We start from the raw sequence: 23,188 nt of genomic DNA, 5'->3' as shown, positions 1-23,188 counted from the left end.
TGTTATAAACCATTACGATCTCAATAAAATAACTGGAAAAAAAAAGAATTGTAGGAAAATAGGAAATAGTTTAGAAAAAAGAAGACAATAAAAATCACCAGTACCTAGTCTTAACATTTTATGCATTTCTTACCATTGTTTCAGGAACAGAGTTCATCAATACACAGTGAAATAGTCCATTTCTAGACTGATCTCTAGCATGTGCAAAACATCTCCCTTTCTTTTTAAAAGAAATGTCCCAACTCTGGATCTAATCAATAAATTAATTAAAATGTGTACAGATTCTATCAGGTGCAAGAAATTCTTCAAGGTGCAGTAGGACAGACAGACTTACAAGATATGAGTTCTGCTTGTAAGAAGTGCTCAGTGTGTTGAGATGAGATGCACATAATTTTTGCTAATGATGTGACAACATACACAATATGAGATCATTATGTATTGAGTAGTTGAAACTGCAAGCACAAGATTTAAAATGAGCAGCAATTCCTGTGAGCTGGGGTGGGTCAGGGAAAATTTAAGTGACATTTAAGTAATTCAAAGAGGACACAAGATTAGCCCTTTATCAACTATTCTCTCCTTTGAAAAATCATATACCTCACTTTATTGCAATAGATGTCTCCGTTAGGATGATTGTGAGGGACACATTTTGATGTAACCTCCGTTTTCCTATGGTATAGCATTTTCCAGTGTAACAGGTTCATTATCTCATGTGATTGCCTCATCTCAAGGGAACAGACAATCTTGCTTTAAGGATAAGACAATTGCCTGGGAAGGCTAAATGTCTTGGCCAAGATGACATAGCTAGTAAAAGGTGATATGGAAATTGACTCAGGTTTTCTAACTCCTGGGCCAATTTTCTCATTGTACTTTATTCCCTAAAGGAAATGGTTTAAAAGGCACATGGAAAAAGAAAAATTGGAATATGGAGTTTCCCTCCCGTAGATCAGACAGCATTATTACACCTTGACTGAACTGCTGTAACCACCTCCTAATGGTTCTTCTGTTTTTACTCTTGCCCTCTACAAGTTATTCTGCTCATAGCAGCCAGTTTTAAAAAAAATAAAAATAAAAATATCAGATCATTCTTCGATTACCACCCCTCTCTACCCCAGTGACTTAGAATGAAAGACAAAACGTCTTATGATTTGCAGGGGCTTCCCTGTGGGCTGGCTTTGCCCATCTCTTTGACCTCTGTGTCCTGATGTCATATAAGCCCCCATTCTTTGGGACCAGTTTCCCTCTGCTCTGCTCTTTCACCCACATCTTTGCATGTTGCCCTCCTTCCTATCAGGTCGAGTCTCTACCCTGACGGTTCCCCCTGAAAGAGACAGTCCCAGACCATCCAATCTAAGGACTATCCCTCTCACCCCCATCAGTTATTCTCTATCACGTCACTATTTTGATTCTTGACATGACCTGTAAGCATCTTGTGTATTTTCTTCTTATCTATCTCTTGACTCCAAAATGAACATTCCACCAGAGCCTGATTCCCCAAGACTCTACCCCGTACCTAGAAGAGAGGCTGGCTTATAGAAGGTTTTCAACAAATATATTTGAATGAATAAATCCCCATTTGAAGTTGTCCTTAGGGAAATTAAAGCCTTCTTTTATTCCTTAAACTAATTTTCCTCCTTTTCCAATTCTTCTCTTACACTTTCCAGATTATATTACTTTATTTGGGGCATGGCAAGACCAGGACAGTCATTTGCAATTTGAGCCAGAGGAGTCCTTTGTCTGACTGATATGGGGATGGCAGAGCCTTGGCAATAAGCAGTGTCGCTGGATGGGATCACACTCTGGCAATTCACATAAGCAGGTGACAGTCTTGAATGTGGTCTTAGTACCACCTGGGTTTGGGAGTCATCCGTTGCTTAGGCAGTCTTTCTTGGCCTCATGGGCCAGGCTGTTAGGGCTGGTTCTGGTCTTCTAGTTTGACAGCTGCCTCCTCTTTTTGCCGAGTCTTTCCTATGTGGTCCACATTGGATAGTCAGATTGTGACCTCAGTTGGAGGTGAGAGGTGAGAGGTTAGAGGTAGGAAGAAGAATATGGTTCATTGGACTGGTTGGACAGATACTCTCAAATTCTAAAGATTTTCTTTCTTGAGACTGTATTTTTTCCTGGTACTAAAAGCTAAAAGTTACCTTTTGATCAGGGCCTAACCATCATTGGAGGGTGGGGTCCAACATTATTCATTAATTCACTTATTGAATTCATTCATATTCAAAAAATATTTATTTGAAGGCTATTATGTGCCAGTTGCCATAAGAACTGGGGATACTTTGGTGACCAAAACAAGCAAGGTTTTACTCGTGTAAGAGGCTACAGTGTAGAGGAGGAAGGCAGGCATCGAAGCAGCAAATAAAGAAGCAAGGCAGTTTCAGACAGAATGTGCTCTGAAGAAAAGAAAACAAGATATCGGCATGGAGAGTGACTGGGCGGGTAGAGTGGAGGAGTGTTTCAGATGTGTTAGTCGAGGGAGGCCTTACTGAGAAGGTGACTTGAATGTGGAGAAGAGTAAGTCTTGTGAGGGTCTGAAGGAAGCATGTTTCAGGTGGGCAGGTACAAAAGGCAAAGCCTTGGGAAGGAAATGGGCTTGATATGTCTGAGGAAGGAAGGAAGACAGGGTGGCTGGAAAATAATATGATGTGAAAATGGTACAAGGTGAGATCAGAGACACAGGAAGGAAGGAGAACCTGGGGGCCTGCAGATCCTAGTATTTTCTCACTAATTTGCAGTGAACAAATAACCAGTCTTAGATATTGGATTGGAATATCCATGGAAATATAGGCTGTATGTCAATGAGAATGTCATTTGCTGTATTTGCTGCTGTATTTCCAGCATCCTGTAGTTGCCTGCAACATACAGAGCTCTTTAAGTGTCTGTTAATTAACGAATGATGTAAAAACGAAAATGTTATTTTATCAAGTTCACCTCCCAGTTCCATATTGATCCTGATGTGCTAGGGCTCTCAGAGAGGAGGAAAGCTGATAGGGACACCTGCCACTCCTTCTCCAGTGGGTCCGTGAATGTAAGAGCGTGAAGGAGAATGGGTTCTGAAGTCTGAATGACTCTGAGTCATTCATATCTTCATTTGAGCATTGCTGAAGCACCTACATTTGTAAACTTGGACGCATATCTTCAGGGTGTGCATGGGGACCTGAAAAAACAGCTTCCTGACCCTGCACCTGTTACTTTTCCTTTTCAAAAGCAGCTTTGAGGTGATGAGAATACTTTTTTTCTCTATAGCACACTTTTTTAAGAAACACTTCTAAACTACATGGAGCACCTTGGAAAAGAGGTGCTATATAAATATATGTGAGTCACTGAAGCTGTAACTACCAGCAACAGAGACTTCCTGTGAACAAAAACAAAAGCGTATTTTCAAGATTCAAAATCCAGTGCATGGGATTAACAAGAGCAATATAGTTTTATTGCTATTTATCCAATTCTAATTTTCTCTTTACTTAGTCATTCCCAATGTTTTGGAGCACCAAGACGGTAAGCCGAGGTATAGCAGTCCTCCCAGTATCATTCCTGACTTGGCCATTTGCTAATAACACACTTTGTTGAGGAACAGTAAGTCATCTCTCCTCAAGCTTTGTCTTATTGAGGCAGGGAATGGGGATATGGGATTCTTGACTCTTCATTTCTGTCCCATGATTCTTTTATCTGATCTAAAATCAAGCACTAATTTATGAGTCTGGAAGAAAATATAATGTAAAATACAGCTTGAGTTTTCTTTACTGAGACATCCAAGAAATGGAACCTAACATGATGTACAGATAAGATCATTCGATATATAGTTGAGTTGTACTAGAAGTTCATCATTCTCTTATTTTATTTTGTAGGAACAAATCTTTATTTAGTCCATCCAGTATCAGGTACTTTGCTATGTTAAGGATATAACGATGAATCAAGCTTCTTACTCTTGATGAAGTCACAAGCAGTTAGGGCTTATTTAGTAAAAGGACATTTTAAAATTAGGTTTTCTCTTATAAAAGGGTCCCATAGGCTGGACACCAGCAAAGTATAGTTTCACAAAGAAAATAAGTGGTTTTTGATTCTTTGCAGTTGAAAAGAAGAAAACATCTCTCTACCTCCTCCCCTTTGGTAAACTGAATCCAGCAACCAGCATTACATTCTTTGGAGTAAGTTTTAAATGGATTCACTTTCTGGCTTCATAACATTAATTTCGTGGCCTTAGAAAAGTTACTTAACCTTTCTGAACAGCGGTTTTCTCGTGGATAATAAAATTGATCTACCTCACAAACTGTTATGAGGATTGGAGGTATCTCTAACTTTGTGTGCCTGCCACGTAGTGGACTCAGTGAAATGCTAGCTATCATCAGCATCAGCATGATTCCGTTACATTTTTCAATATCATTGACTCCTTTGTTGTTTTTTTTTTTTAGCAAATCCTTAGGTAAAATGTCTTTCCTTTTCATTTATTCCAGAAGCTACAACATTGGTTGCAGTTGCAAAAAACATGTTAGTAACTTTAATCATACTAATAACATACAGGTTACATCCCTGGCATTTTTTAGTTATACTCCAAATCATGACTCAGAGTTCATAAAAGTTAGTGAACATTATTACATCAATCAATAGTCGAAGACAAAACCTGCCATCACTAGAAAATTGGTTAACAAAGAAGTGCTCATAGTGTGTTTTTGCTTTTCTCACACTTAAACCTCCTATGTCATGCAGCTTCTAGGTCCTGTCTCCACTAGAGAACCCGAATAAAACTAGCTGGGTATTGTGCAGAGGTTTCCAGACCTACCTATGCATTAGACTCACCTGGGTAGTTTTTCTTTTAAAATACATACATACAGGTCAAACCCCAGACTTTTTACCTCAAAGTTTCAATGACTGGGCTCCAAAATCTCTACTTTTGAAAAGGCTCCCCCACCTGATTCTTTAAAATGACCCTCCCTGTGTCATCCTCTCCCCCAAGGGATGGATAGCAGTGTGACTTGCTTCTAGCCATGAGAATGCAGCCGAAGTGATGGGATATACTTTCATGATTACTGTACACAGGATTATAACTTCTGCCTTACCTAGCAGTCTCTCTCTTTCAGCGCTTTGATGAAACAAGCTGCCATGTTGTGAGATGGCTATGGAAGGGTCCACTAGGCCTCTGTCCAACAGTAATGTTGAGGCCTGAAGCCCAACAACCCACAAGGAACGAAATCCTGCCATTAATCATGTGAGCTTGGAAGCAGACCTGTCCCCAGTCAAACCTCAAGATGAGGACCCACCGCTGGCTGACACCATGATTGCAGTCTTACAGAAGATTCGTTTAATCCATACCCAGACTTCTGACCCACAGAAACTGGGAAATAATAAATGCATGTTGCTTTAAGCAGCTAAGTTGTTAGTAATATTATTACACAGCAGTAGATAACCGAAATAATTCTGAAATATAGTCGGAATTGGGAACAAGTGCTATAGAACATAGTCAGAGTGGAAGTAAGCTTGGTGTGTTTTCCCACTAATTTTTATTTATTTATTTATTTATTTATTTTCATTAAGTACTTAATTAATTTATTTGTGTAAGGAGGATTGGCCCTGAGCTAACATCTGTTGCCAATCTTCCTCTTTTTGATGGAGGAAGATTGTTGCTGAACTAACATCTGTGCCAATCCTCCTTCATTTTATGTGGGACACCACCACAGTGTGGCTTGATGAACAGTGCTAGGTTTGTACCAGGGATCTGAACCCGTGAACCCTGGGCCATCTAAGCAGAGCATGTGAACTTAACCACTATGCCACTGGGCTGGCCTCCCCACTAACTTTTAATAACTACTCATTAATTCTGATGGTGATGATGGTTTATGATGATAACAAATTTTTGTAAATATTCTTGGAGGTTTTCTTGAGGATTCCCATTGTATAACTCTGAAAGATTTAATTTCTGGACTCAATGACCAAATCTATATGTAAAAGCCACAGCTGAACTAGGGCCTAAAATTTCAGTAGACTTCATTCACCCTTTCCAAGAAACATAAGGCTTTTCTTTTGTGATCTGGAATCTTCCAAAAGCCTATTGAAAACATAAAATTAAATTTCTCTTTTGTGTCTAGGAACCCAGAAGTCCTATGAATTTGGCTAGTAATGAGACGAATCATTGGATAGCAGAGAATCTCCAAAGCTTTCCTGTATTTGGGATTTTATCCTAGAAAATAAATCTTATTATCATCAAGGAAAATTCAATCACGTGGAAGCCAAAAACCATGTTTAATTATTAATATTTAGTATTATGTTCTTTTTTTTATTTTTAAGATTTTATTTTTTCCTTTTTCTCCCCAAAGCCCCCTGGTACATAGTTGTGTATTCTTCGTTGTGGGTCCTTCTAGTTGTGGCATGTGGGACGCTGCCTCAGCGTGGTTTGATGAGCAGTGCCATGTCTGCGCCCAGGATTCGAACTAACGAAACACTGGGCTGCCTGCAGCGGAGCGCGCGAACTTAACCACTCGGCCATGGGGCCAGCCCCTAGTATTATGTTATTTTTAAGAAAACTAATATTGATCTGATTTCATCTAACTACTTGTCATCTTAATTAAGGGGAAAACTAATTATTACTTGGCTGATTCAGAATTTAAAGTCCTCACATTTTCATTCTTATTCCCATTTTGGAAATGAAGAGTCTGTGATTCAAAGGGGTTAAAACAGTTTCTATTAGACTGACAAATAGCTCGGAATCAAGATAAGGTGGCAGTTCCATCAATTCTTATCCGGTACTCTCTTCCCACTAGACAGTCTCAGGCTTTAATTGTTTCACTGCAGCCTTAGGTCAGCTCCTTATTGCTTGGTATATAGTGAATTATAAAATACAATTCACAATAAGTGCATGGTATAATTTTTCTTTGAAATAAGTAGCCAGAATTTGTGTACTTTAGAGACTGAAAGTATTCATAAAGTTATTATTAGGACATTTTGTAAAAACTACATAAAATGTACACGACTGTGAAAAGCTTACTGTTTTTGCCTCCGTGTTCAGCATTCTTTACTAATGACAACACATTTTCTTAAGCAGCTAGAAAGCAATACAAGTTTTGCCATCAATAGTCTTTGAGCTCCCTGACTCAATGTAGCTGAAAAATGAGGTCTAAGAAAGTTTCCGAAGCCCAGAACGATGTTAGAGTCTGGCTCTTTTATGATCAAGTGATCCTTTCAGCTTTAATGGGAAAAATAAATCATTGTTAAAAGATAATCTTGTCACATGGAAGCCAGAAAGGTGCAATATCAATGATTTGACTTACCAAAAACCACCCTGCGGAATGGGATAACACAGTTTGCTTTGTTGTTGCTGTGGTTGGCGGTGGGAGTGAAGCAGGCTTAAGGAAATACCTCATTTTAAAAATAATAAGAGGGCAATATAAACTCACTTAATAGAAAAGTGAACGGACTTGATACAAGGGCTATTTTATAAGAACAGAACTAGAAGTTTTGAAATCCTTTTCCAGATCTTTTTCTGTTTCATCCAATTGCTTATTTCATGATGAAACTGCCAATTGTTCACGTTATTTCTCTTTCTTCTTCTTTTATTCAATTTTTGATGCTGCAAATAATATGAAAAGCACAGGGATAGCTACTAAAGTTAATGCTTTGCTTTGCTTTGTGGTACAAATCTATATAAAAGCAGTTTAGATATAGTTGGTAACACAAAACTGTTTCTCTAATAGTTTATTTTCAATGGAGCTTATTCTTAGCATGCTCACAATAATAAGCAAATTCATCTTTTTAAGCCAATATTTAATTTGGATTATTATGCCAATAAGATCTGGGCGAATAAAGATATGCAAAGTGCAAGACTGTAAATTAATGGAAAAAATCTTCTTCCATTTAAAACAACACACACACACAATCGTATGCACACGCACACGTACACACACCCACACACCCAATTAAGATTCTTGGCCATGTAGATTTATGTCATTTATATATTTGTTCCTCTGGGTGTGAAAAAGTGAAGGAGGGTGTCCCTAAGAATCTTCGTTTAAATTTTTTTTCTATATATGGAAAACATGTCTAAAATCCTTGTAAGAAATAACTTCCTCCAGTTCAGAGAAATGGTTGGAGGGAATATTTGTTACTGTGTACTAAGAAACACCAGTCTGGAAAATTCCCAGTCAGTTCTTCCACAGTGTTTCATAGTTCTCCCGTAGGTTCATAGCCTTGGGAAGCTCCATTGTTGATATTTTCCAAAAAGGATGCCAGTCTTTCTTCTCCCTTTTTTAAAGGGTGAAAGAGAATATCTAAGTAATACAAAAGAGAGTCTGAACTGAAGTTGGAGTTTTGGCAATAAGCCTAGGTGGGCAGCTCAAACCAGAGTGTTGATGTCAGGAGGAGGGGGAATTCAGCCTGGTGGGATTTCCAAGGCCCACTGTCAAAAGTTCTCAAGACAGTCATGCAGCATCCTCAATGCTGAAGTCTGTTCTTTGCAAAAGTACCCCCATGCAAGAAAACCATCAGGTCACAGATCATTCTGAAGAATCAACGTAGTGTCACAGGCTGATGGCAGGTTGACATCTAAGGTCATGGACTACTTTTCTTTGGGGGATGTCCTCATACAGTGTAAGAGATGCATCAACAAAATGTCACTGAAATCTGTCACCAAATAGAACAAACAAGGCAGCATGCTCGCTAATGCACTGACAGCCCGGTAAATCGAAAATCCTTGATGCCTTTCCCAAAGGCTGCAACAGAATAACGTGCTAAAGGAATTTCTTGGCCCAAAGGTAGATACAGAAACCCCTGCAGAGAAAGGCAGTCCCAGGCTTCTTCACAACTGCAATGTTTGGTGTTTTCTCAGGCATTTCTCTTTCTTAGCAGTTTTGGCCAAACTTTTGTGGCAGTACTTGTCACTTACCAATACTGGAAACCAGGGAATGAACAGAAAGTTACTAATAAGTGTGTGTAGCATAAAAAGACTGATCTCTACTTTTATAAGGAGGTAATCAACAGTAAATGGATGGGAAATGCCAAATCATGGCAGTGGTTTTCAGCACAGGCTCTGAGTCAGAGACCTGGGATCTAGCCCTACCTCCCTCACTTACATGCTGTATGACTTTAAGACATTATTTAACATTTCTGAGCCTCAGTTTCCTCATCTTTAAAATGGGAACAATTGGGGCCGGCTCTGTGGCCGAGTGGTTAAGTTCGCGTGCTCCACTGTGGCGGCCCAGGATTCGGATCCTGGGCACGGACATGGCACCGCTCGTCAGGCTACATTGAGGCGGCTTCCCACATCCCACAACTAGAAGGACCTGCAACTAAGATATACAACTGTGTATGGGGGGGAGGTTTGGGGAGATAAAGCAGGAAAAAAAAAAAGATTGGCATCAGTTGTTAGCCCAGGTGCCAACCCTTAAAAAAAAAAAAAAAAGATTGGCAACAGTTGTTAGCCCAGGTGCCAATCTTTAAAAAAAAAAAAAATGGGAACAATAATAATACCTAGTCTGTGGGATGGCAGAAATGATTAAATTAAATGATATCATAAGCAAAGCACTTAGTACAGTGCGTGCTACATAATAAATTGTGAAAATATTTTAGCTACTTCTATAGTAATAGTAATTATTGTCATCATTACTAGTTAGAATTAGGAAGTGCATTTCAAAAGTGATTGCTTTGAATTTGACTTGTATGCCATCTGACCTGGAAGTATAATAAGGGTACCCAGTTCCTACGGATTTAGTGAGTCAAACTGAAAACTGAAACAAACTGAATCATTCAACTGGTGTATTTAGAATTGCCGATGATTACAGCATTCAAGAAAGTTAGTGAAATAACATGAAGTGCAACGGAACTGTTCTTGAAAATCCTCCAAATCGGTTTTCATTTGTTTAGGCTAATGATGAGTGGGGTTTGTTCACTTTAAAAATGTATACTTAGGGGCTGGCCTGGTGGTTAAGTTTGCACACTCAGCTTCAGTGGCCCAGGGTTCATGGATTCGGATGCCTCGCATAGACCTACACACTGCTTGTCAGGTCGTGCTGTGGTGGCGTCCCACACACAAAACAGAGGAATATTGGCACAGATGTAGCTCAGGGCCAATCTTCCTCACCAAAAGAACAAAAAAAATAATGTATATTTAGAAACTTCTGAGAAGGAAACATTGTAGAATGTGAACACGAGGAAATAAAAGGTATTAATACAAAGATGTTATGCCAAAAATCATTTATGTTCCATCTTCGAATACAAAAAAGGATGCATTGTCTTCACATATCACTTCATGCTTTTCATGGAATTATCACTGCATTGTCACTTTATTTCATTGCTCATCCACATACACATTCAGAGGGGAGGCCACAATTTACTAATTCAGCCTCTTTGTATCCAGACTCTTTGCACTGATGTTCTTCTAAGTCAGCTCTGCTGTCAGAAACCAGTGTGTAGATGGAGAGGAAAGTATGGTCTTAGCACCAAGGTTATGGGTCCACTCCAGAAATTTCACTCAAAGGATAGTCTGATTAGCAAAATTTGAGAGAGGTTGATATATGCATTTCTTTTATCATCTAATTAAAAAAACTCCACAATACAACTTGGACAAAATCACCAGTATCAAAGGTCCTAATGTAGCATAATTTGTGTTGTGTGTGTTGCATTTTGACAGTGCTATAAACCAGGAAGACAGTTTACTGACAATTCTGTGCTACCAGATACCAACTCAGGCCTCTGTCCAGCTTTACATTGTCAACTCTCATGGCAACATGAGCAGCTACACAGCCTCAGAGGATGCTGAAGTTTGGATTGCAAAAGACGAGATGGACAGATTTCATATTTTCATTGCAGATTTTTTTTGCCTTTTCAAACTGCTGAGCATAATTTTTTTTTAAAGGCAGGAAATGCAACTAGTGTTTGTTTCTAGCATGGCTTCTGTTTTGAGATTTCTTCTTTGTAGAAGAAATGTGTTGCCCAGCTGTCTAGAATCCCAATCAGGAAATGGTTTCAGCATGAAATATATTGCAAGAATGATTTTAGCTGGTTATAAACAGGAATGAAAAGGAGGCTGGGGCTCTTTTACCCAATTTTTACCCACAGAGGCGGCACTCTGGTTCAGTCTAATGGGGCCAATGTGAATATGTGAGGCATAGTTTAGTTCTTTTTCTGCCCAGGAAGGAGAGTAATTGTGAAAGGCAAAGGTTTACATTAGTGAGCAAGCAAAGCTGTAGAGATTCTCAGTTATAGAGATTCTCAGAAAGAATAATTATGTGGCCACTGGCCAAAAGTACTGCAGTCAACGCTTAAAAGAGTGCTTCAACTCGAGTTGAACTGCTGGAGACTTTACTGCTTTTCAGTATTAATACTTCTCCTATCCATACACACACACGTACACACAATACTTAACAAATATAATTAAGAATTCCCTCTATGGGGACCCAGGGCTGGACTACTATTGGTTAATGGGGAAGATACAAGGATGATTCAAGTCCTACCCTTTCACATGTATAGATATTTGTGGAAGAGACAGATATTTCCAACAGTATCCTATTTTCTTACTCCAAGACTTTCAAACATTAATGTTTCTGAAATATAATCACTGAGTACGTTCATTAATCTTCTCTCCAAAAGATGGCATCAAATCTCTGTGTCTTGCAGTAGATGGAACTTTAGAAGTTAGGTGTATATGTACTACTGCAAATTCAACTGATGCTGAAAGCTACGCCACCATTATTTCAAATACCACCAGGGTCACCCTCAGGGGATAGGTTTCAGTGGAGCTTCCAGACTAAGACAGACTAGAAAAAAGGACATGGTCACCCACTTCTGAAAAAGTTGGCCATGAAAACCCTATGAATAGCAGCGGAGCACTGTCTGATGGAGCACTGGGAGGTGAAAAGATATTTCAAAAATACCTGGCAGGGTTCTGCTCCGCTGCACACAGGGTCACTAAGAGTTGAAATCAACTCCATGGCACTAACAACAAAAATTCAACTATCCGGTGAAATGGGAACATAGAAAAGGAATCTGACCGGAAGAAAGTCACAGCTTCCTGGAGGAGATTATTTATAACCTGGGCTTTGACGAATATGGAGAAATCTACCAGGCGGGAATTCTGCTTGTGTATGTGGGATGAGAAGGAAAAGATAGGAGGATTTTGAGAAGAGAAAGAAGAGAGTACGCAAAAACATCAAAAATACCACAGTAAGTAAACATGGGAGTACAGTTAGGAATGCAGTGTGAAGGAAATTCAGAGGATCTGAAGCTAGCTAGACGTCAGGTGGGAAGCCAGAGTAGGAAGACTTTGTGTAAATTCTCCTGAAGGCAGAGTCACCATTGACTGTTTTTAAGTGAAAGGAAAACTTACATGTATTGAACAGCTACCATGAGTCCGTTATGTTACTAAGAGAATGCCACAGGTTATCTCATTTAATTCTCTCAAATGTTTCCAAGGCATTTCTTGCCATCCTCTCCCGCGCACGTCATCTCAGATTTACCAAGAAACAGAGCACAGACAGATTAAATACGATGCCAAGGATACAAGCAGAGAGAGTGGGTTCTACCCTACTTCTCTGATTCTAAACCTATGAACGATCTATAACACACCTTGTGATGTTTTAGTCTCCTTGTTTTTCTTCAACATTTCCTAATTTATTTATTTATTTTTTAATTCATAGTTTTTTAAAGAGAAGTTTTAGGTTTACAGAAAAACTGAACAGAAAATAAAGAGAGTTCTCATATAGCCCCTCTATTACCTCCCCTATTCTTTCCCTTATTATTAACATCCTCCTTTAGTGCGGTACATTTGTTACAATTGATGAGCCAATACTGATATATTATTATTAACTAAAGTCCTTAGTCTAAGTTTCACTCCGTGTTGTACATTATATAGATTTTGACAAATGTATAATGTCAAGTATCCACCATCACAATATCAAACAGAATAGTTTCATGGCCCTAAAAATCCCCCGTGCTCAGCTATGCATGCCTCCCTCTCCTCAAATCCTCTGCTACACTGCTCTTTCCTGCCTCCGTGGTTTTGCCTTTTCCAGAATGTCATACAGTTGGGCTAATATAGTACATAGCTTTTTCAGACTGGCTTCTTTCATTTAGCAATATGTATTTAAAGCTCCTTCAAGTCTTTTTGTGGCTTGATAGCTCATTTCTTTCTGTCACTGTTTATCTATTCACCTATTGAAGGACATCTTGATTACTTTCAAGTTTTACCAATTACGAATAAAGCTGCTGCAAATATTTGTGTGCAGCATTTTGTGTGAACATAAATTTTGAACTCATTTGGGTAAATACCAAGGAATGCAATTACTGGGTAGAATGGTAAGAATATCCATGTTGCATAAAAACATAATAAATATGTTTATTTTCATAAGAAACTGCCAAACTGTCTTCCAAAGTAACTGTCTTATTTTGCATTTCCACCAGCAGTGAATGAGAGCTCCCAATGTTCCATGTTCTTGCCGGCATTTGGTATTGCTGATGTTTTAGATTTTAGCCATTCTAACAGGTGTGTAGTGGGATCTCATTATTGTTTTAACTTGTAAATCTTTAACAAAATACACATTTCCTAATGTTTAGTTCTTTTACTTACCTATTATGTATTTTTCTAACATCTGTGATTTTGACTCAAATTTTTCATCATTCATTTATTCATTCATTTATCAACATACGTTAAATTGTCTATTATATGACAGTAACACTTTTTAAAGCTGGGTCATTTTTCTTTCTTTTACTATGTTATTACTTTGTTCTCCATTTTTAGTTTGTTATATTCCATTCGTTATTTATTTCACATAAACTATTAGGTTGTCTTTCTCATTATTGTATTTATCTCCATGTAAACTGGATTTCTTTTGCCTCTCTGGTGATAACTGTTTGATTTCTTCAACTTTCTCATTCTCTTTTCACATCTTTTATCATTAAGTATTCATAATACACACATCATAGAATCTGAAATATTGGTAGAGATGAAAATACTGGAAAAATATCTGAAGTGAAGAAGTCACTTACCTTGGTTGACAATAAACCTTAACTTCTGTATTGTTGCCAGATTGCCACTAACTCGATATATTCCATCAACATCTAGACCTGAAAAGAAGAGAGCAGGTTATATATTCATTCATATGAAAACGGAGATGCTAAAAGAAAAAAAAAATTAACAAACATGGGAAGGAAGAAAGTAGTAAATCACCACTAAATATCTCTTCCTCACAGAGAAAACAAGTTTCTATGTCCTAAACCAAGCAATCTTCAATATTTTAATCCCAATAAACTAATCGTGAAATTCAGTGGCAGTTAAACTTCAACAAATTTGAGTCTGGTTGACCATAAAAAAGCAGTAGGTAGCATGGGATTTCACAGTATAATTATGATTCATTCTCAAGGAAATGACAAGAATTAAACTAGGGGTGGGGACAGGGAAGAAGAACTTTCACATATATATGTATCATTGACCTTTTTTGGAAAGATAAAATAACCCAAGGCATTTGTGAAGTCTCCCTTCCTTTCTGCCTCCCTTCCTTCCTCCCTTCCTCCCTTCCTCCCTTCCTCCCTGCCTTCTTTCCTTCTTCCAGGCCTTCCTTCCTTCTCCCCCTTCCTTCCTAGCTCTCTCCTTTCCTCCCTTCCTCTCCTTTCTCTTGTCACTCTCTCTCTCTCCTTTTCTTCCTTCCCTCCCATTCTTTTTCTATTCTTCTATTCTACTCTATTCCATTCCATTCCATACCATTGTCTTTTTTCCAGTAGTCACTACAACATAACACGTATTAGTCTGATATTCTAAACTACAGAATGAAAATTCTATTCCAGATGGATACCTAGTTTGATAATCTCTAGTGTATTACAGTCAATCAGGTTCTGCATTAGAAAGGAACAACAAAAAGGAATTCTTGACAAAACTGTGAAATTAGTTTTAGAGTATTTTAAAACTAGTCGTCTATAATTCAAAATAACTTATATTGGCAGTGGATTTGAATAATCAACCACTTGTTTTCCACATGTCTATTTATAGCATCTGGTTATTTCCATGACCAAGTTACCAAAAAAGGTGGAAAACTAGGAAAATGAAAAGAGGAACATCTATTCAAACACTATTATCATCCCTAAGAAATGTTAATGACATGATTTTAATGTCAGGAGTGTATGTTTCTTGATGTGTCTAAGCCCTCGGAGAGGCCTGGGTGAGATTACCAGCCAACGCTAAGGTCACTGTCTCTATCACTATCTGAGGAGGTGGTATAGCACCATGGTTAAACATTGTAATTCACAATCAGAAGTATTAAGTAAGTTGGTAGAGATTATTTTTATAGTGTAACAGAATAAAGGCATTGTGAAGTTCTTTACCGACGTGAAATGAGCTCCTTTATTGCTTTACCATCTCCGTTTTCACATACTTTATAGTAGGCACTTTTCTGAAATTTTGCAAAATATTTATTTGGCAGATTAAGGTAGAATAACATAATGTGTAACACTGATATTAATGGCATAATTCAAAACAATCATTCATTATTTTATAAGATTTTATTTTTTAGGGCAGTTTTAGGTTTGTAGCAAAACTGACAGAAGGTACAGAGATTTCCCATATACCCCCGGCCCCCACACACTCACAGCCTCCCACATTATCAGCATCCCCCACCAGAGTGGTACATTTGTTAGAACTGATGGACCTACATTGATACATCATAGTCACCCAAAGTCCATTGTTTACATTATGATTTGGTCTTGGTGTACATTCTATGGATTTGAACAAATGCATAATGACTTGTATCCATCATTATGGCATCATACAAAGTATTTCACTGCCATAAAAATCCTCTGTGTCCCACCTATTCATCCTCTCTATAATTTTTACTCTTTCATGTAATAAACTACAGAGTAACTTGGGATAACATCATTAAAATGGAATAGGTATTAGTGAATGTATAATTGGTGTGTTTTGTAGTTCTAGAATAATCTAATAATAAATTACTGAGTCTCTGTCCCTTCCTCAGAACTATGAATATATGAAGAATTGAGATGAGATTGGACACCTATTAGCATGTGGTGAAAGTGACTAAGACACATGCGTTTATAAAAATCAAATACATTCTTCCTTCTCGATGCACAAAATAGCTTCATTAATCAAAGGGTACTCCGATTCTTTTCTTTTTAAGTTCAAAATATCTTTGACAACTTAAATCTGACAATCATCCTAATTAAAAATGTTCTAATTTTTTTTTTGAGGAAGATTAGCCCTGAGCTAACATCTGCTGCCATTCCTCCTCTTTGCTTTTGCTGAGGAAGACTGGCCCTGAGCTAACATCCATGTCCATCTTCCTCTACTTTATATGTGGGGCACCTCCCCAGAATGGCTTGACAAGCAGTGCATAGGTCCACACTCAGGATCCGAACTGGCGTATCCTGGGCTGCCGAACCATAACATGTGAACCCAACCACTGTGCCACGGGGCTGGCCCCCAAAAATGTTCTAATATTTGATTGCTGGTTTTGGTATTGGATCATGCTGGTCTTCATTTTATGCACATATACTCAGAACTTTATAATTTATTAATCATTTTCTTTCTTGCTTTGTCATTAGCTAGTGTTCGGTACTTAGTGTTAACCTATAAACTTTAAATAATGTGATAGATTTTAAAATATTAAAACATACATTCAAGTAAGTGTGTTCCTTTCGAAGTTTTCCCTCTTGAAAGAATGCTTAATTTTTCTGAACATGCAGCCATTAAGGAAAATATTTTTGAATTCTTCCCTAAACTCACCTTTAGTGGCTCCATATTGTTTATAGAAAAATGTTTATGATGGCGAGTTTGGGACCTTTGATGACAATTTTGAATTTGGAGGTAACCAATGGTCATTCATAACCACAAATGGTGAATAATGTCATCTTGCTTACCACCACAAACAAAGTTTGACCAAGTGAAAGTGATCCTCATTTTTTCCATGACTTATCAGTTATTCTGAAGGAATTTGAGAAGCAGAATATTTTAAAAAATAGAAACATCAATGGAATATGTAGGACTACATTCCCCAAATGAGGAATCTTAACATGTTTTTTAAAGAATCAGTCAAATTAGCTCTATTTAAAATAATGATTAGAGATGAAATGTCAATTAATATCTACTACAATAAAAAATGAGAAAATTTACCATATATTTCTTTTTTAAATTGTTTTGTTTTGGTCATTGGTTGGATCTTTATCAGAGGTCATTAGTAAACAAAATTACTTGAATTCCAACATATTTTTATTGCAAATAAGGACCTTATTTAAGCCTCACTTTAATATACATATCTCTTTATATGAGGCATAAAATCAAGTGCATTTCTATTTTGAAGCTAGGACTCTTCCTTTTCTAATATTATTTCATACGTTATTGAAATGCATATGTTGTCTGGAGTTATACACTGAATTTCAACTACTGAAATTCCCCAGTATCCAAAATTTTTTTTCTCTTATAGAAATGCGAAGTTATAGCATATAAGTGCCCCCTTGGTCTTTCATAAATTTCAGTAGAAGTTTTTTTTTTTAAGTTCAGTAATCAAAAACATTTGAAAGAGTAGTATGGTTGGATATATTATGTATGAGCAACTGGAAAATGCTATACTGTTTAAACAAAGCGGCCTCATCCTAAATTAATAACCCAGTTTTCTTTTGGGATAGAAGGAGGGAAGGCTGAGGCTGCAGACAGGAGGGTAACTCAGACCAGTGCCACCACTATGCTTGTAAAACTAAGTCACAGCAGAGACACTGCTTTGTGGCTTAAGATAGAAACCAGAATGTAAGAGGGAGTAAAGAAAATATATTAGATGCAATTTGAATCTAACTTGACACAACTTCCAAGCCCTTTCGATTCAGAGATATCGACACCATCTATCTTGTGAAAGATAACAATCTCTGACATTAGCAGCTCCTGCTTGGAATGGCTCATGCTCCCCTGCTATCATACTTTTTAAATTACATAAATAGAGTGAAAATGACAAAGTGCATATTAAAAAGGAGAGTATTACATTTTGCAAAATAATCTGGAACATATCAGTGAACTTTTTAGCAGTTACAAATTATATAGGTGCAGTCTCGAAGTTGATTAGCTTTCCCCTGAATGGCTCACAGAATGGCAAACCCAAAGTCCTGAGAATGTTACTCAAATTACAATGATTCACGTGCCATCTTCTTTTTGCTCCAAGAACTTTGAAAGTTATGCCAAACCAAACCAATGTAAATTGGTGGATTTGGACATCCTTTTCAAGACCACATCATCCTTGCTGGATGGGAAACTACTTATTTTGGAAATATAATTAGACCTCTTATGATTTTTAAATGAGCAATGTCTTCAAGGTACCCATGTTGTGCTTTGGTGAAGTTTGGAGAAAAATCACTTTGAGAGGTACTTCTTTCAAGAAAATACCATGACTGTGAATGCTGAGAGAAATTTTGCCTGTTATGCAAAAATACTTTGGGAACACGATGAAACTAACTCATTTTACGTTTTTTTGTTTTTTTGTTTTTTTTTGGTATCAGACTGGCATTAACGGCAGTAATAAAAAATTCTCTGAAGAAATCCACATTCACCAAAATATTGTTTATTTGTTCATCATCAGCTGACCTTCTTAAGTTTCCCAATAGTGTTCACTGTTGATAGAAATCACTGGGTATTGCTGTAGGGGATTTTCAAGTCTTCCCCCTCCCTTTTCTTCTGAAGAAGCTTAGACTAGGATAGACACACAATTAGGAGTTATTAGACCAAATGGTGGTCTAAACCCAGTGGAAAGTATGCAGCTGTCATGAGTAATTCCCACCGTAAATCTTAGACACTTTCCAAAAAGAAATCTAAGAGACCAGCACTGTTTCCAGAGTTGACTGGCCTATCTGCCAAAATACGGGCAGTTTTTAACAATGCAGATGAGCCTGTTAAAAATAGTTGCTAACTGTGGATTAGGTAGCATTCTTGGTAGCTTGAATGATAGACAAACCACAAAGATGTGGTGTTTGAGCCTGGTTGAGAGGTGTGCCCAAAAAGCCTCCTTGTTTTTCTGGAACATAACAAAATGCATCTGAACCTCTGGAGTCTGAAATGTGGGCTGGGAATTTTGCACAGTCCCTCTCCTGAGATTTATGGCACTTCCTAATTCTTAGGAGGCCAGAGCTACCGCAAGAAGAGTCATTCTCACAATACTTTGGTCTTCTGGCTTCTCCCTCTGGCAAGAAGCATTGAGCACAGGAACACCCAGACTGTCCCAAAAGAGCGTTGCACATTTCTTTCTCAGTCCTTCTGAAGGTCCTGCTTATTTTCAGAGCTGAATATGAGGGGAGGTTTTGTGCCATTCTGAATGGCACCAATTTCCTCCTCTAAATCGAAGTGTTTCCAACTTTCTGTTGCTAACTTATCTGTTCACATACTTTAGATTCAATGACTGAGAGTACAGGATATAATTTGAAGCTCTTTATAAATTTAATTTCTACTTTTTCTCAATGGCTGGTATTTATGCTGTACCTATTGCTGGCTTTATTTAATTATTTCTAGTAATTTCTTTTGAGATATCCATCCTTCAAGAATGATTACCTTAGGAAATAGTTGACACAATTCTGATTTCCAAAGAAGAATGATTTTATTGTATATTATAACCTTATGACTTTATAATGACCATTTTAAATAGATTTTTTTTTTCACTATAGAGGCAAATATACTTACTTGGTAAGAACAAATACTAAACCACACAGAAGATTATACACAGATAATGAAGTACCTACCCCTTTCTGCTGTCCAAAGACAGTCATTGTTAATAGCTCTGTTTTAGTTCTTTTTCTTGTTACTTATTTTAAGTTAATGTGTCATATTTCTGTTTATTAATTTATTAACTTTGAATGGTATTATTGACTCCCTATCACAAGAGATAGAAAGTTTAGTGCATTCATTGTTTCTACCACTTTTCGGTGTACCCTCTTTCTCTTTGTTATTATTAGTTACATTTGTCTATTTCTACTTCCTAATATAGCAAATTACCCCCGTGCTTTAAAAAAATAAGGAACTTAGTGCATTTACTCTTCCTTCCCCTCCACCTCATCCTCATCACTTCCAATTTTATTCTTTGTTATTATTGCTTATATTCTTAAAGTTTAGAACATTTTATTTTATTCCTTATAAATACTTTTGGCTTATTTATAGGTTAATATTAATCAGTATTAAAAAAAAAGGACTGTGATTGAGTTCAACATTAAAATTTTGTTTCACAAAAGAGATGTCCCAAAAGTCAAAGCCTAGTGTAGCTTCTTCCTCTTTTCTAGGTTCTCTACTTCCTCAGGCACTGCCAAATAGAGATTTCTGTGATGGTGGAAATGTTCTATATATTAGCTTCTCAAACCAGTAGTCACTGGCCACATATGGCTGGCTACTGAGCACTTGAAATGTGGTTAATGCAACTGAGCAACTGAATTTTGATTTGATTTGATTTTAAATAACTTAACCACATGTGGCTTCCAACTGCCATGCTGGACAGTGCAGCTCTAGGTCAGAGTCAACCACTGCTCCTCTCTTGAATTCCACTGTTATTCTTTCTTGGATTTATTTTTAAGAGTTCTTTTTTCATAATAGTATGTGGTTGATAAATTTTCTTATTTTGTCCATCTCAGTGACTATTTTTTTTTGCTTCATAACTAATTGATGATTTGAGTGTTTGAGTTTCATAATCTTTTACTTTTCTATTTTTGAAAAATGATGTTGCATTATCTTTTAGCATCACTGCTGTTCAGTTTGATATCAAATTGATTCTTGATGCTTTGTAGGCAAATTGCTTTTTCTTCTAGGACTTTTAAGAAATATTTTCTCTTTAAACTTGTGGAAGTAAAATTTCACTCAGATATATCTACATCTAGGCCCTTTCAATCAGAAAAAATTTTCTTTCATTATTTGTTTGATCTATCTTTCCCTCTATTGTCTCTCTTCTCTCTACCTAGAATTTCTTTAAGGGGGACGTTGTTCAAATATCAGATTGCTCTTATGATGGAAAAACCAAATTAATTAGAATAAATAGTGGTATAGTTATTTCTGCATTTGAATATATCATTTTTATTTTGCCGACTGGCTTCAGTCTAAAGTGGGCAGGCTGAGTGAGGGGTTCCTGTAGGATGAATGGGTGATGAGTAGACAGTAAGCTAGAGGTTCTTTAGTTGCCAAAATAAGGAAGATTTTATTTTGGGTGAGGAATATTTTAATTATTTTGCTCCTGGCAAAGCTCTTTAGCTCTGTGTCTGTTGCAGAGGAACTAAGACACCTCATTCTCCACCGCCTTCCTACTCAGATGCCAGCATCCTCTCCGCTGTTCTTGTGGAGCTTATTCTCGGGCTCAAGCAGCTGCTGCTGCTGCTTCCTTGGTGCAGAATAAATGGGAGAGTCCCAGCTCTCCCAGATTAGATTAGATTATGTTAGGTTTGATATATAATGAATTACTTTATTTATTGCTCTCTTGACAATTTCTGCTGTTTTTATTTGTTAACTCCAAGTTTGGATATTCTCTAGGACATGCCTGGAGAGAACTGTGCCTGCTTATGGTGTCTGAGAATGGTGTTTCTTCTGCTCTAATTCCTCCACTTGTTTGATCCCATCTGCTTTCTGTCATCCTGGAATTTCTATTTCTGGTCTGCTGATGGCACCTTTTCTGTTTTCAGCACCATTATGATTTCTTTTTCTCTTTTTCAACATATCTTTTCTATGATTTCATTGGGATTGTGGGGGCAAGGAGAACCAGACATGTTTTCTCAGTCTGCCAGCTTGAGTCGGGGGCTTACACTGTTTTTCATAAAGATAGACTTTCTCATGCTGATAACAAAAGTTTCACTAGATTGTGAAGATACTGCTGTATAATAATTTTCTTTATTGACACATAGGATATAGATAACCTGGTATTAAATTATGAATATGTAAAATACTCATTATGCATCTCCAATTCTAAAGTTGGGAGAATATGTTAATGGGTCCAAGATCAGTCTGTCTCTCATGTCCTTTTATTTTTCTCACTCCTGTCCTTTTCTGTGTTTACAGAAGTTCTTATTGTCACTTAGGCTTTTTCCAGTATTCCCTGCATTATTGGTATTGTTTTATTTTTCTTTCCATTTGTTTCATGATCCCTTTCTTTTCAGTTATCATTTCATTTTAATATCTTGTCTTACCTTCTTTTTATCTCCCCTATAAATTCCTGTTTCATAGAGGCAATTGTTGCAACATTTTTCTTTTTCTCTTTAATATCACAATTAAATAACTATCTTCAATTATTCTTCACTATTTTTGTTTGTTTATTTGATTTGGGTAACATTCCATTTTCGATTGCTCATTTCTGAATGAAATGAGTTTTTCATCTGCCAGATATTTTATAATAAATTCATGCAGAAAAGAAGAATTTTGTCCTCTTAAAATATGGAAGAGAGAAGTATTTGTTGCTAATTTTTTTAAATATTAGAGTGAAAGAGGTCAGTAAGACAAGGGTGCTTTGTTTTTCCTGAGAAAAGTGTTTAGAATCTGTGACGTTAATAAACGAGTCATTATTTTATATTGTTTATATAGTCAGTGTTCTAGATGGCAGCAAATTCCAGATTTAAATTAGGTGTCTTAAAGTTGAAAGAGCACAAAGTAAAGGAAATAATGTATGAGACTAAGGACAAAATGGTATCAAGTACCGAGAATTTTGAATCAGAGAAGAGATGTTGGTTTTTCTTATACAACTTTTCATAGAACACTGGGGTAGTTAGAATCATTATCCAATCCTCCTTCCCCCCACCCTCATCTATTTAAGCTGTTATACTAGGAAACAAAAATTGTTACAGGTTCTGGCCAAAAACAATTATTTGTTTATGTATGTATGTATGCCACATGTGCTATTCTTCCAAGTCCTGACCTCTTAATCAGCCTTCTCCTGTTTGAGCACCTGAGAAGACAAACTTAAAATCGGGAGAGGAAAAGGACAAGAGATCCTGAATATTAAGCGCATTACTGGTTGTGTTTCTTAGTCGTTTTCTATTGTACCACTTATGCCTTGAAAAGATCTACAACAATAGTATTCGGGGATTGTATGCGGGAAGGGATAGGGCTGGTTATCTTACTTTTAACTATTGTTAAATATTCTTGTGTAAAATTACATTGTTGGAAAAAATTTTGGAAAACCATTTATTGCATTAGTTTTCTATCTCTCCAGTCCTTTTTCAGTAGGATATTGGACACTGTAATAAGTAGGGGAGAATCACGCTGAAT

General features: G+C 37.1%; 1 protein-coding gene across 2 annotated transcripts in view; it reads right to left on the bottom strand.

Moving 5' to 3' along the window:
• ARHGAP15 (Rho GTPase activating protein 15) overlaps nucleotides 1-23,188 on the bottom strand; it is a 607,848-nt gene that overhangs the window by 185,165 nt on the left and 399,495 nt on the right. For both annotated transcript variants that reach the window (XM_008542643.2, XM_070581269.1), the window contains exon 13: nucleotides 13,969-14,046. In XM_008542643.2, the coding sequence (XP_008540865.1) occupies nucleotides 13,969-14,046 (78 nt within the window). The remainder of the gene's footprint in view (nucleotides 1-13,968; nucleotides 14,047-23,188) is intronic.

This window comes from Equus przewalskii, chromosome 17 (assembly GCF_037783145.1).
Source record: "Equus przewalskii isolate Varuska chromosome 17, EquPr2, whole genome shotgun sequence".
Classification (NCBI taxonomy): Eukaryota; Metazoa; Chordata; class Mammalia; order Perissodactyla; family Equidae; genus Equus; species Equus przewalskii.
The sequence above is the reverse complement of the archived record's forward strand: the minus strand, read 5'-3'. Positions and strand labels throughout refer to the sequence as shown.